This window comes from Podarcis gaigeae, assembly GCF_964106915.1.
Source record: "Podarcis gaigeae genome assembly, chromosome: 16".
Classification (NCBI taxonomy): Eukaryota; Metazoa; Chordata; class Lepidosauria; order Squamata; family Lacertidae; genus Podarcis; species Podarcis gaigeae.
The window spans coordinates 18,112,778-18,128,405 of record NC_139693.1 but is presented as its reverse complement, the minus strand read 5'-3'; the positions used below and the strand labels follow the sequence as shown (position 1 = coordinate 18,128,405).

Genomic DNA, 15,628 nt, shown 5'->3' with positions numbered 1-15,628 from the left:
GGGGTGGAGGCACGCAGAGATTATTATACGCACCCTTCCCAGAGTTTGCTGGTTCAAGCCTCTGTGTATCCTTATTAATCAGAGTTCAACCCTTCCTTTACTTTGAGAACACCTCAGGTGGTGCCAGTGGCGTAGCGTGGGGGGTGCAGGGGGGGCTGGCCGCACCGGGCGCAAGGGTTAGGGGGCGCAAATCCATGGGTTTGGGGGGCGCAAATCCACGGGTTAGGGGGCGCAAATTACTTGCCTTGCCCCGGGTGCTGACAACCCATGCTACGCCACTGAGTGGTGCTCCAGGTGAGGCAAACCCAAAAGGGAACCATGTGAGGCTTGGGGGGGGGGGACCTCAGCGTGTGAGGCAAAGCTAAAAAGAAAACCTCAGCATTTGAGGCACAGCAAAAGGAAACCTCAGCGAAAGGAAACCTCCAGGATTGGACTCTCCTCGGAGCTAGCAACCTGCTATCCCTCGGTTGCGATGGATCATCTCCTGCAAAACGATTCCCGGACTTAGGATCTCATTTGCTTGGAACGAGCCCCAAAGACGCGCATCTATTACCCTTCAGGTAAGATCATGGGAAGCAAGCTTTCACATGTGCAGGAAAAGCATAGGAATAATTTATTATTTTTGCTAGCTCAGGAAGGGCATGATAAGCATCTAGCACCCCAGTAGAAAAATTGTTGTTAGAGATTTATAGACTGTGCCCCTGGTTTCCAGAGGGGGGTACTTATGACATTAAGAAATGGAATGAGCTGGGAGATGCACTCCATAGACATCCTGAGGCATCTGTACAAGTTTTGCACACCTGGCATTTGTGTAGAGACGCAGTTGGAAAGCTCTCTAACCCTTTGCTCCAGCCACCAGCTGTCTCTGTGAATGCTCCCACATTGTTGCAACCCCTAGCTGCTTTTTAAATTATCATAATATTGTTCCCTCCATCTCAGCCTCTAGATTTCCAGCCTCTCTCCTCTGAGGTCATGCCAAAGGTAATTCCATTGGCACCTTCCTTTGCCAAAGATTTGCCTGGGTCGAATGTAAATTCCATGCCACCTTCTTTGGTGGACCAATGCCTGCAAGGGGCTCAGACCACAGTGCAAAAATTGACTATTCCAATTATGGCAGAAGGAAGCAGTGAAGAAAAAACAGCTGACACCTTACCATTATTAGCAGTCTCTCCTGTTGTTCAGAATGCACGGGAAAAGAGAGCCCATGAATCATTGCCCTTTGCAGTTTTTAAAAAATTGAAGCGAAGTGTGACAGAAAATGGCTTGCATGGTATTCTTGATGGGCTAAGAGCAGCCAGTACTTTAATTCCAAACCTTGACGCCTCTGAAGTTTCAATGAAACAATTGGCTTAGGAAAATGAAAATGCTGATGTACCAGAAGCCAGAAACAGATGTTGCTCAAATGAGTAAGCCTTGCCAGAATATTGACACCGAGACTCACAAATCTAGCTCCTAGAAGCAGCTTTGTCTCCTTCAGTGCATCCTGCTAAAGACAGGCAATGCCACAATGGATGGCCTTCCAGCCTGAGTTTAAATGGGAAAACAAAGACTGTTGTGCCAGCTGATTGTCAGTCTTTTACTGAAGCTAAATTAGCAGAGCCAGCTATTGCTTCTAACACACAGTCTCTTGTGACAAATCTGCGCCATGCCGCTAAGGGCAGTGCTGGTTTGAATCTAATGACAGCAGAACTTGCTACTTTTCAGTTCCAGTTCCCTATGGTGGTGTATACAATTAAGACATAGCACACAGGTCTGATTCCACCTCAGACAGTGAGACTCATTCTTAATCGCTTTTTGCAGACTGTTTTTTCTCCTTTCCTCCCTGACTTAAAATTCCTAATGAATTTATTTTACAGCAGTTGCAGAGTTTTGGGGTCACTTCATACGCGTGATTCTTTTAATGCAATGCTTTCACCTACAGGACTACTTTTCCCCCAGACACTGCTGACAGAATAGTGATTTTAGAGTGGCTACACTCTGAATTGCCTAACACTGGATTTGATATTACTGCTTATTATTTGCTTTTTTCTAAACAGGATCACAAGTCCCTAATGAGTTCTTTTCTTTCCTATCTGTTTACATTTACTTGGGATAGTTTATTTTAACCCTCCTAAAGATTCACGCCTAGTTTTAATTCAACAGGTACCCTGAAAATTGGTTTCTGTCCAATACAGGTTCCTATCCAACACCTCTAGAGTGTTTTAACGTATAAGGATTCTGAAAATAACTGGCATATTTTTTTTTGCAGCTAATCAGAAAACTGACAGAGACCAGCCTACACTTCCACTGCATTTTGTGATTTTTGTGTGAAGTGGGATATCTTTTTATCACCTTTGGCTAATTCCTATCTTTCTGCTATGCTAGATTTTAATCTACTCTTTGATCTCAACACTGAAATATCTCTTAATGCATAGAACTATGCCTTTCTATGCTGCTCACATTTTGCTCCCATACAGAATTCAAGGATATAATTTCAGAAGGAAATCAACATGCTGATTCTGCTCTGAAATCCTTCTGTCCATTATTTTCTAATCCAATTGACAGCCATGCATTTTTACACCAGGGAGCTAAGCAGCTGATTTTAAACTATTTTTTCATTCCTCTGACACAAGCTAAGGATATTGTTGATGGATGTCCTTCCTGCGCTTTAGCTTCTGTTAATTTTACCTTAAATTAACTGTTTCCTTTCCTAATAAATTTTCTCCTATGGATCGCCATTGTAGGGAAGAGGCACCTCTGGAATGCCCTCTAGTGATGTACCAGCAGCTTCCCTACCCGAAGTGAGAGGAACCTGTTCCTTTGCTTACCTAGGGGCAGGGATGCCCTACTGTTCTTGCTTCACCTTGTGGGCGGTGGGAGTCCTGTCGCGACAGTCTTTCTTCAATAAAGACCAAGCCTACAGGCTGCTGATTTGCTTCAAATCTCGTTGGTGTCTTGATTTTACCCAAGGGAGCCCTCGGATTTTCCGGTAACATCCTTCAGGAATGTCTGATACAGAAACACATGTAGGAAGATTATGAGGACACAATGCCTCTCCTCTCTTAAGCTTCTCTGTACACAATAAATAAAAAATAAAAATAAAAAATGGCGAGATGTAGGAGTGCAAATATCCAGAGATGTAGTGATCAGGTGGGATTGCTATGAGGAATTATAACAGATATAGAGTAAGCCATCTGTGTCAGCAATGAAAGCATTGCGTTGACTGGGTTTAAACTATTTTGAAATGATTCTTGATCAATCTACACCCCTGCATCCCTGTTCCATTTCTCTCTTCCTCACATGTCACGTACACAGCAGTTGCTTCGCCAGGCAGGCATCCTGGGCCATAAAGACAGTGGGCAAGTTCCTTTGAAGTAGTTTTTTATATAATCTTAATTAATCTTAGGATGTTAATCTTAGGGCCTGGAAATAGTTTCACAGGAAGGTGATAATCATAGAATCATAGAGTTGGAAGAGACCACAAGGGCCATCGAGTCCAACCCCCTGCCAAGCAGGATGATGATGCCTATCTCCTTTCCATCCTTCCATCCTCTCTTGTTTACTCCTGTTTGTGATCTCCGGAGTTTCTCTAGTCCTCTTTTATTTACTCTCAGATTAGGTATGCATGCTCAGAGTAGTAGTCTTTGTAGTTAAAATAATTTCTTTTGATCTAACTTTGTCCCCACGTGGGTTTGTGGAAATGCTCAGAAGAAATATGATTGGTTCTTAGGAACACTGTGTAAAAAGCTTTTTTGTGAATAAAACTACCTGGGCCGGGGGGCTGCGAAAAAAACACGGACAAGCATAGAGAGACACGATTATACGCACCCTTCCCAGAGTCTTGCTGGTTCAAGCCTCTGTGTGTATTCTTATTAATCAGAGTTCAATCCTTCCTTTACTTTGCGAACGCAACACCACAGCAATGTTGGCTTTCCTTCCTTGCGCTCATCACCTCCACCCTATGGTGTCATGGTATTAGGTGCTGGCCTGCAGCATTATTTTGAGGACAAATCAACACTGACTACCTTCCATTTGGATTACTGCAACGTGTTATGCAAGGAGTTGAATTTGGAAATGGTCTGGAAACCTGAGCTAGTGCTAATAATGACTGCAGGGACATTGATTGACATTTGACAGGGGAGTTTAGGCAAATTCACACCAACGAACATACACTCACACCCTGTGTGAGGAATGTTAAAAGTGGGTGTGAGATCCTCAAAATCTGAACAAAATTAATAAGCAGCAGAGTGTTTATTGATTACAAAATAACGTAATTGCAAGATCAGATGTCCAAAAGCAGACACACCCCAAAATAGTAAGACCGAAGCTTATATCCCTTATATCCGAGGCAGGTTCCCTCCTGTTTCCCCATTGGCTGGGTATGTGCAGGGTTTACAGCCTATCACATCCACCCAATTAAAATACTAAAATCCCCCCCCCCTTTGTTGACATCTCCCATTACTCTGAATTTGATGACCATTCCTCCTAATTTCTTTCCTCCTTCTTTGGTCTGTGTTCCTATGCTTTTACACAATGACTCAAGCAATAAAGCCACATACTGACAACCACTGGGCATAAGCAAGCTCTATATTTGCTGAAGCATGCGTCCATTTCAACTGTCAGCCAGCCTGTTTTCGGGCATTCTAACCACAAGTCATTCTAAAGATAAGCTGTTAAGCAAGTCTATGATTAGCCTGCACGATATTACCACATTCCTAAACCATTTGTTTTCTTCTCAGGTGAGAGATTAAGTGGGTTGGCCGAGGATGTTCTCTTGCAGGTGACATCGACTGTTCTTTTATAAAAGCCACCAGCCTTGTCTAAGTCGAAGTCCTTGTCTCTGTGCCTCTGAGTTGAAGGGAAATGGCATTTGGTGGAACTCTGTGGATGCTGATATTATATACAACTATTTTCATTCATTTCTTGCTGTTAGTGTGGGGAGTTTCTTATACTCTTGCCAGGACCCACGTGCCTCGAGGAATGAGCCGTCCTGCACCATTGATACTTTTAAATCTCTTAGTGGGATATGGATTTGTACTGGTAAGTTTATTTTACATATATTACAGAGATGAAGCGACACCTCTCTAAAAAGGGCTGCAACATTTGAAATATTTTGTTTAGAGAAAAGGCAAGTAAGAGGCGACGTGATAGAAATGTTTAAGATTATGGAGAAAATAGAGAGAGAAAGGTTTTCCTCCGTCTCTCACGACACTAGAACTTGTAGACAACCCAATGAAGCTGAATGTTGGAAGATTCAGGACAGATAGAAGAAAGGACTTCTTCACACATAATATATTCAATCCATGGAAGTCACTCTCACAAGAGGCAGTGATGGCTGCCAAGTTGAATAGCTTCCAACGAGAAATAGAGAAATTCATGGAGGCAATAGCTATGGATGCTTATTAACCAGCTCTGGCTCTAGAGATGGAGGCAGCAATGCTTCTGAACACCAGTTGCTGGAAAACACAGGAGGGGAGAGAGCTCCTGTGCTTGGGTCCGGGTTTGTGGGTTTCCCATTGGGGCACCTGGTTGACAACTGCAAGATGCTGGAGTAGATGGGTACTAATCCAGCAGGCTCTGCTTTGAGGCGTTCCCAAAGTAAAGGAAGAATTGAACTCTGATTATGAAAATACACACAGAGGCTTGAACCAGCAAGACTGGTTGCGTATAATAATAATTCCTGTCCACCCTCCAGCCCAGGTCGTTTTATTCACAAAAGAACTTTTGTCACCGTGCTCGGAAGAACCAATCAGATTTCCTCTGAGCATTTCAACAAACCCCACGTGGGGACAAAGTTAACCTACAAAAACTAATTACCGTTAGCATGCATATTTCTGGGGTAAACAAAACAGAACTACAAAGGAGTGCACCCAGCAACCCCAGAAGTCACAAACAAGCAATATAAATGATAAGAAGGAGGCCAGGAGGACAGGGATCATTATCACCTTCATGTGAGATCTATTTCCCGGCCCTAAGATTAACATCCTAAGATTAACATATCAGAAAAGCTACATCAAAAGAACCTGCCCACTATCTTTCACAGCCCAGGATGCATGCCTGGCATAGCTGTCAACTTTCAGATTTGAAAATAAGGGATCTGCAGCCGGAATAAGGGATCACAGCTCCCAAAGTAAAGAGCTCAGCTAATCTGTAGGTGGGCTTTTGCCCTTGCAAACAATCACGGCACCCTCTTTTCATGTTTCAGTCTTTTTGCTTCGGTCTCTTGTAATGTACTGCCACCCAGTGGCCTTCCTGGCAAATTGCATCAGGTAATTCAGAGGTGGATCCCAACATAACCTTTCTTTGCTTCTCTTTTTTTTTTGTAAATAATTTTTATTAACAGGCCAATCAAATCACATTAATTCCAAATCACATTAGTTCCAAATTATACAGCCAAATTTTTAAAATTTTATTGGGGGTACCCATACTTCGCGCTCCAAAAGAGATCCAAACATTGCTCTTGCTGCTGCTTTAATTTCACAGTTATATCCAGTTCTGTCCAGATAGTCTCCTTATTGTTTTCCTCATCTTCTTATTGTAATCATATATTCCTTTCTTTACGATCTCTGATAATCTTCACAAGCGGGTTGAAAACAAACATATCCTGTGTGGATTTTACACTCTCCAGGAGCCATATCACATAAAGGACAGCCACCATTTCCACACCTCCATAAAAAACATTCATACAGTTTGTCCGTGATTTCTACCGGCCTGCGAATCTGTATCTCAGGGGGCCCTGCCGGGTCAAATTCACGTTCCGATAACCATACATTCACATTCCGATGACCACGGTCCTCCTCCCCCCGTCCTCCTGTGGGCAGGCCGACTTGACGAATTTCCATTTGAAACTGCGTCACAAAGCTTTCCTTCCATTCCCGATATTCCCACCAGCCTCTCTTTGATCAATAATTCATTTCCACACAGCTTTTTAATCTCCAGCTTGTGATTAGTAATTTGCAACGATTCTTTCTCTCTGGGAGGGAGGATTATTGGGTACTCACATAAGACAAAAAAAGAAAAGTTTTTTCCTCCTCCCCCTTTCCATTTCAGTCCAACATACCAGTCTTTTAATAATAATAATAATAATAATAATAATAATAATAATAATAATAAATTATTTATACCCCGCCCATCTGGCTGGGCCTCCCCAGCCACTCTGGGCGGCTTCCATAAAAGCCAAAAATACAGTAAAATATCACACGTTAAAAACTTCCCTGAACAGGGCTGCCTTAAGATGTCTTCTGAATGTCAGGTAGTTGTTTATCGCTTTGACATCTGCTGTAAGGGCGTTCCACAGGGTGGGCGCCACTACCGAGAAGGCCCTCTGCCTGGTTCCCTGTAGCTTTGCTTCTCGCAATGAGGGAACCGCCAGAAGGCCCTCGGCGCTGGACCTCAGCGTCCGGGCAGAATGATGGGGGTGGAGACGCTCCTTCAGGTATACTGGACCGAGGCCGTTTAGGGCTTTAAAGGTCAGCACCAATACTTTGAATTGTGCTCGGAAACATACTGGGAGCCAATGTAGGTCTTTCAAGACCGGTGTTATATGGTCTCGGCAGCCGCTCCCAGTCACCAGTCTAGCTGCCGCATTCTGGATTAGTTGTAGTTTCTGAGTCACCTTCAAAGGTAGCCCCACGTAGAGTGCATTGCAGTAGTCCAAGCGGGAGATAACCAGAGCATGCACCACTCTGGCAAGACAGTCCGCAGGCAGATAGGGTCTCAGCCTACGTACCAGATGGAGCTGGTAAACAGCTGCCCTGGACACAGATTTGACCTGTGCCTCCATGGACAGCTGTGAGTCCAAAATGACTCCCAGGCTGCACACCTGGTCCTTCAGGGGCACAGTTACCCCATTCAGGACCAGGGAATCCTCCACACCTGCCCGCCTCCTGTCCCCCACTTGATTTATTGTCCAGCCTGTCGCTCCGCACATAGATCCCATTAATCAGCAGTCTTTACACCCGATCTTCACTTGAAGTATGTGCATTTGCTTCTTTATCCAATTATATATTTCGAAGTAATGCAAACCAGTGCGCGATCAGAAACAGCGTCCGGGAGAGCGGCCCCACCCAAGGCCTTTGTGCCAAGTGCCCGGTCACCCCTTCTTTCGAATCCGGGGGTGAATTATGGGCACAGCTGGCAAGGCAGTCCCCCCATTCCCTTGGGGTGGGGCAAGGGAGGCTGCATACTCCCATATCAACCTCTTAATTGCCTCGTGTGGGTCGGAGAGATGTTATTGTCGGCCATCTTCCAATGCGCCCCCTGGTGGCCCCCCACCTTTCCTTGCTTCTCATTCCGTCCCGCTGACCGTTGCTTGGTAAGTGCTGCAGTTACTTTCCATAAGCAGACCTTTCTCCGTTTCTCAGACCAGCTCCGCCAGGGCTATTGCTCACTTCCAAGCCTCAATATTACCACACCGTCACCTCTCCGCTGGGAAGCGCTGAGCAAAGGCGAGTCCCCAGGCAACGCGGCCGATTTGATCGGCACAAGGCATGCAAGCTCCATCCCCCAGTCATTCTTAGACTCCTTATTGGGTGAGCAACACAGCCAAGCAACACAGTTGGAGCCTCCCTCCTCCCTGGCTGGCAGGGAGGGAGGAAGAGGAGCTGCTTCCTTTGAAACCGGGGAAATTTACGGGACATCATCAATCCAGGACAGCAGCGGGAAACGGCGCTGGGATAAGGGAGTTTCCCGCCAAATAGGGGACGGTTGACAGCTGTGATGCCTGGCAAAGCAACTGGCAGCTGGGCTGTGTACGCAAGCAGAGAGAAATGGACAGTAGAGGAAATGGCCAGAGATGCAGAGGGTTGTGGGATTTGATCAGAAATTACTGTCAATGAATTAAACCCAATCAACACCATGCTTTCACAGCTGACACAATGGCTTGATGCATATTTTATAATTCCTCATAGTAATCCCATCTGATCCCCACACTCTGGATATTTGTACTCCTACACTACTTAGGTTCTTATGCACTCCAGTGGATTTATCCTGAGTAGTACTAACACTGAATACCCCCAATTTGTGTTGCGTCTTAAGGTTTGAAATAACAGGAAGCATACTAGGAAAGGGGAGTGGGCAGGGGCTTCACTTCTGGGCTGCTCAAAGAGAATAATTTTCCATCCCAAGAGGAAGGAAAGGATAAACAGCGCAGTCATCTCCCATGCACGGTTTCTGTTCCATAGGCAATACATATATGCAATACATATATATAATGCTGATTTAAAATGCTAAATGGTTTGGTTTAAACAGGGAGGAATTCTGGAAAAACTGGGCATCTGCCAGAGATATTCCATACTCAGGATCCTAAACCTACTCCTTCCAGAAGTGAAGGACCCAAAAATGATCACAAGGGATCTGGTTTTTGATGGGGTACCTGTGAGGCTGTACTGGCCCAAGACATCACCTGCTGGGAACAGGAAAGGAATCATCTTTCTTCATGGAGGGATTGCACTATTTGCAAGCATCCGTAAGTTCTTTGAAATGTTTTTGAAATGGTTCACTTTGTTGTTTGTGGAGAATTTGGGGTGATACTTTAATGTAAAGGTCATGAAATGTTTGCTATGCAGGGGTGGGGGTGGTTTGTGCTGCCTCTGGGTTTTTATTTTTATCTTTATGAATACTGCTACAAAGGTTGGGTACCACCTCCACTCTCTGCCAAACCAGTAGTATGGGATGGTGAGAATTGTAGTTTAAGAACAGTTGGAGACCCAAGCTTGGGAAACACTGCTCTAAAGAAACTCTTTTCCTGAAAACTCAAACCCCCCCCCCCCCATTGCCATGAGTCTGACAACCTCTTTCTGCTCAGGCCCAAGAATTCCTCGCATATGTGCCACCAGCCCCTTTGTCATGTTAAGGCCTCTATCCAAGTGAGGCACTGACGTGGAAAGTGTTTTTTCCGCTGGCCTCCAATCTTCCCTTCCATACTCCAAATCAGGCATAAGCAAACTCCGGCCCTCCAGATGTTTGGGACTACAATTCCCATATCCCTAGCTAACAGGACCAGTGATCAGGGAGGATGGGAACTGTAGTCCCAAACATCTGGAGGGCCGGAGTTTGCCTATGCCTGCTCCAAATAATAATCAAAATCCTACCACTTATTAATTTCTAAGGTTTAGGGTGGTCTCCCCCCAAATCTATAACAATACAAAGAATAACAACAAACAATGTCAACAACCTGTGCCTACACACAGTTTAAAAGGCCGTCTATTGGTTAATTAGCCAAAGGCACCTGACGATATGAAATGAAGGCGCCAGGTGAGTCTCCCGGGGGAGAGCATTCCACAAACGGGGAGCCACAACAGTTCTGGGCTTGGGCCCAGAAACAAATTGGCAGCCAATGCAGTCACACTGCATTGCAGTCATATAATGCAGGTATTATATGCTCAAACCACAGTGGGCAACCTGGCTGCTGAATTCTGCACCAGCTGAAGTTTCCGAAGTGTAGGCAGCTTAACATGGCAGGATGGGATTGTGTGGTAAGAAAACAGGGCTGAGCCTTCCTGTTGCAGAGATGTCTGGTTCTGTATTAATTCCTAATGTCAAGGCCAATGACAAATGCCAAAGAAGGTATTTGTGCTTCGTACTTCAATGGACTTCTATGAAAGGTCTTCCAGAGATGGCCAGAATTAATTTGAATAAGCCCCAAAATGTGCTCTGAGGTTTGTTTGGTCCTGTTCTGACTTATTCACAAATTTACATGTTCATTCTGCATGGAGGGAGTCCTTGGTCATCTCAAGCAGGGCTTGTTCCCACAGCTGTGCAGCACTGGACTCAAACGCATCTTTCCCAGCGAGCCTTTAGCTAGCCAGTCCAAAATGGATCCCAGTCTTTGTTCTTCCTAGCACACCTTGCTTTAAAAGTATGGATTTTTTTGTTCTGTTCTGAGTTTTACCCATTGAAACTGCTGACCAGGAGGGAACAAAATGTACATAATGGTTTTCAACTAGTGATGCCCCATTTATAAAGGGTTCAGTTCAGCTTAGTTGTTGCCAAAAGAAACTCGTTAAAGGTTGTGTGCCTTTTCCCAGGAACTTCTGAAAGGATCTGCCATTCGCTTGCCCACGGAACCGACTCGGTGGTTATGTGTGTTGAGTAAGTATCTTCATGCTTCAGTTTCTAACCCTTCCACATGAGCCCAGAAAACGGCTGATTTTGCCAACATCGTGAATTGTCCTCATTCTTTTTTATTAGTTATTTCCAAAAAGAACACAAGGTAACACACAAATACAAAGAAAATACACAGAAAAGAAAAATTAAAAATAATAAACAGCAATTATCATTTCCATATCATCCATAACATAGTTGTCTCTTACGGGGCTTCCTTCAGCCTGTCCGTAAATCATTCGAAGCAATAAATAAAATTACACGTTTCATTACTTATATTGTCATTATACCGATTCCTAATTCCTGTTTGCTTTGCACAATAACTCTTAGTCTTTCACAGTGCGTCTCTAAATCCCTTTAGCGTTATTTGCCCTTCACTAATACATTCCAGATAATCTACATACTTTTCCCAATCTTTGGTGAACACTTGGTCTCTTATGTATCTAACTTTTCCTGTTAATCTATCCAACTCTGCGTAATCTGACAACTTAGATCTCCACTCCTCCACCGTTGGGGTTTCCCGTAGTTTCCACTTCTGGGCTAATACTACCCTTGCTGCCGTAACCGCATAGTATACCAATCTGCGATCTTCCTTTTTTATCTCTTGTCCTAATATCCCTAGAAGAAAGATTTCTGGTTTCTTTATGAACGTGTACTTTAATATCTTCTTCAATTCAGTGTGTACTTTCTCCCAAAATTGTTTCACCCTTCGGCACTCCCACCACATATGGTAGAAGGAGCCCTCTATGTCTTTACATCTCCAGCACTTATTATCCACCTTATACATTTTTGATAATTTCATGGGTGTCAAGTACCACCTATAAAACATCTTCATGACGTTTTCCCTTATCGAAGTACACGCCGTAAAGTTTACCCCCTCCTTCCAAAGTTTCTCCCAATCCTCAAACTGTATACTATGACCTATATCCCTTGACCAATGGATCATCACCGATTTGACTTCCTCATCGCCTAAATTCCAGTCCAACAACATCCTATATATCTTAGATATAATTTTCACTTTATTGTTTATTATTTCTGTCTGGAATTTTGAGTCTTTATCTGCATAGCCTCTTTCTTTGATATCTCTACTAAACATCTGATTCACCTGATGGTGATGTAGCCAATCGTAAACATGTTCCTTTGTTTGCTCATACGGTTTTAGCTTCCATTTCCCTTCAACCTTAGTTAGTAGCTGATCATAAGTTGCCCAATTGCTTCTCATATTAATGGTTTTTGTACTCATTACTTCGAGAGGTGAAAGCCAATGTGGTGAATTTGCCAACCTTTAGAATGGGTGTTCACCTTTGTATTTTGATTTTTATGCCTTTGGACCCAGTCCCTCTGGCTTTAAGCATAAGAAGCTGGATCAGGCCAAAGGGGGCCCAACATCCTGTTCTCACGGTGGCCAACCAAATATCCCAATGAAAAGCCCACAAGCTGGACTCAGACACAGGAGCACTGCTCACAGTTGCAACGTACATCATCTGATATTCAGAAGCATTACTGCCTGTGATAGTGGAGATGGCCCATCTGCCTTGTGACTAGTATTCATGGATAACCTTATCCACCATGAGAGGCTGATATGGCTTCTCAATCTATGCTAGTTCTATCTGTTGCGATTATCTCTATCCTGCCTTTCAGACAAAACTCCTTCCAAGGCGTCATATAAGGAACATTAAACTACTCTTACATAAAACTACCGTATTTTTCGCCCTATAGGACGCACTTTTCCCCCTCCAAAAATGAAGGGGAAATGTGTGTGCGTCCTATGCAGTGAATGCAGGCTTTCGCTTAAGCCTGGAGAGCGAGAGGGGTCGTTGCGCACCGACCCCTCTCGCTCTCCAGGCTTCGCGGACCTCTCCGCAAGCAGCGAGAGCCAGCGCTGGGCTCCCACAGCTTGCAGAGAGCTGCCTGTTTGGGGACTGGGGTCGGGGGAAGCTCGGGCCTCCCCCGCCCCAGCCCCGCGCCTGGGGGGGAAATATTTTTTTTCCCTTTATTTCCCCCCAAAAAAACTTGGTGCGCCTTATGGGACGGCGCATCCTATAGGGCGAAAACTACGGTAGATAAATGTTTTTGTCCCTTTCTCTTAACTCTAGAACATGTGGACATTCAATGAAGCTGAATGCTAGAAGATTCACCTAAAAGAAAGTACTTCTTTACGCAGTGTGTAGTTAAGCTGTGGAACTTGTTCCCTCAGGAGGCAATGATGGCCTCCAACTTGGGTGGCTTTAAAAGAGGATTAAACAAATGCACACGGTATAAGACTACCAGTGGCTACTAGCTATGATGGCTATAGCCTGCCTTTGCAGGTGGAGACAGTGTCCTTCTGAATGCCAGTTGCTGGAAGCTGTGGGAGGGAAAGTACCACAAGACTCATGTTCTGATTGTGAGTTTCTCCAATGATTGGCGACTGGCCACTGAGTACAGGATGTGAACTAGCATTATATTATCATGGAAAACCTCAGGCACTGGGGCTCAATGCTCCACTCCAGGCCTCTTCAGTTCTCCCTGAAGAGCCAGTGTGGTGTAGTGGTTAAGAGCGGTGGACTCGTAATCTGGTGAACCGGGTTCGATTCCCTGCTCATCCACATGCAGCTGCTGGGTGACCTTGGGCTAGTCACACTTCTTTGAAGTCTCTCAGCCCCACTCACCTCACAGAGTGTTTGTTTTGGAGGAGGAAGGGAAAGGAGAATGTTAGCCGCTTTGAGACTCCTTAAAGGTAAAGGTAAAGGTACCCCTGCCCGTACGGGCCATTCTTGACTGACTAGGGTTGTGCGCTCATCTCACCTAAGAGGCCAGGAGCCGGCGCCATCCGAAGACGCTTCCGGGTCACGTGGCCAGCGTGATGAAGCTGCACTGGTGAGCCAGCACCAGTGTCGCACACGGAAACGCCATTTACCGGTACCTTCCCGCTATAAAGCGGTACCTATTTATCTACTTGCACTTAAGGGTGCTTTCGAACTGCTAGGTGGGCAGGAGCTGGGACCGAACGACGGGAGCTCACCCCGCCGCGGGGATTCGAACCGCCGACCTTAAGATCAGCAAGTCCTAGGCACTGAGGTTTTACCCACAGCGCCACCCGCGTCCCATGAGAAACTGGAGTCTGGTCCTTCTACAGGTTGGGAAAAACAGGGTAGGGGGTAGTGATAAAGCAGGATATCAAATCCAAACTCCTCTTCTTCCCTCTGAAATCACCGCAGACCCCCACCTCTGCACCATTGCCCCTCTTTTTCACCCTCCTTGAGTGGCATCTGCCTGACTGGAATTTGTCTTGCTTGCGTGAAAGCAGGGGTGCCAACCTGAGTAAATATTGCCCCCCCCCCCCACGGTAAGTCCCATATTGCATAAATGATCACATGACGTGGAGCACATAACCATTTGAATGGAAATGTCAATCAGCTTGGGGGGGACCCAGCCTCCTTGGGGGTGCTGAAGGTACCTCAGCCCCAAGTATGATGTCAAATGATGATGATACCTTATTTTCTCTTTAGGTTTCGTTTAGCTCCTGAGCATCCGTATCCAGTCCCTGTAGAGGACTGTTTAACTGCTGTAATACACTTTCTGAAGAATGCAAAGGAATATGGAGTGGACCCCAAGTGCATTGCCATTGCTGGGGAGAGTAGTGGAGGCACTTTTGCTGCAACCATTTGCCAAGAACTGGTGACCAGAGAGGACCTCCCAAGAGTGCGAGCTCAGGTCCTCATTTACCCATTCCTCCAAGGAATGGACTTCAATTTGCCATCCTATCAGCAAAACCATTCAGTTCCTCCCTTGTTCCGGAAAAGAGCTGTCAGTTTTGGTTTGACATATCTCACTGGGAAGACAATGAACGTAGATGGAGTTCTGAAAGGCGCCCATGTCCCTCCTGATTTGAGAGAGAAATACCAAAAATGGATCAATGCTGATAACATTCCGGAAGAATTTAAAGCTAGGGGCTATGTTCCTGTAGAACCTGCTCCATTTTCAGAAGAACTTTATGAACAAGTTAAAAGAGGTTATGAGACAATGTTTGCCCCCCTTCACGCAGAGGATGACATAATCCGCCAGCTCCCAGAGGCTTTCATTCTAACCTGTGAATATGATGGATTCCGGGACGATGGGCTGTTGTACAAGAAGCGGTTAGAGGACAATGGTGTGCCAGTGACATGGTATCATGTTCAAGATGGATTTCATGCAATAATGGCCATGGCTGGTTTGAAGGCAATTGAATATCCGAGCACACAGAAATGTTTGCAGAGTGTAATACAGTTCGTAAAAGATTTATAGAAATGAATGACCTTCTTTGTCTTCCAATGGTTGTCTTCTGCTTCTGTGGAGGGAAATTCTGTGTAAGTGACTTCCTGCGTGCCGTCCTTGATCCATCCATATCTTCCAATGTTACTGACTGCGTTTACATACTCTTATTGAAGTAAATAGTATAACAGACCCTGAGGATTGCCACACCCCTTGCTACTGGTTTGGGAGTCTTCTCTTTCTAGAAGATCTCTCCACTCCTGACTAGAATGAGACCCATGTAGGCTGTATCCACACAGCTGCTACTTCTCCT

At 45.1% G+C, this 15,628-nt stretch overlaps 1 protein-coding gene across 2 annotated transcripts; it reads left to right on the top strand.

Moving 5' to 3' along the window:
* Positions 1-4,742: 4,742 nt before the first annotated feature.
* Positions 4,743-15,404, top strand: LOC310834060 (arylacetamide deacetylase-like 4). Of its 2 annotated transcripts, none has more exons than XM_083717390.1 (4): positions 4,743-5,019; positions 9,229-9,445; positions 11,007-11,070; positions 14,574-15,404. In XM_083717390.1, the coding sequence occupies exons 1-4, from the start codon at positions 4,843-4,845 to the stop codon at positions 15,346-15,348; spliced, it is 1,233 nt and encodes a 410-aa protein (XP_083573516.1). In that variant the 5' UTR covers positions 4,743-4,842; the 3' UTR covers positions 15,349-15,404. The 2 variants fall into 2 exon arrangements, with proteins under 2 accessions (XP_083573516.1, XP_083573515.1); XM_083717389.1 differs by lacking the exon at positions 4,743-5,019 and adding an exon at positions 7,964-8,510 and having other exon boundaries at positions 9,302-9,445.
* Positions 15,405-15,628: the final 224 nt, after the last annotated feature.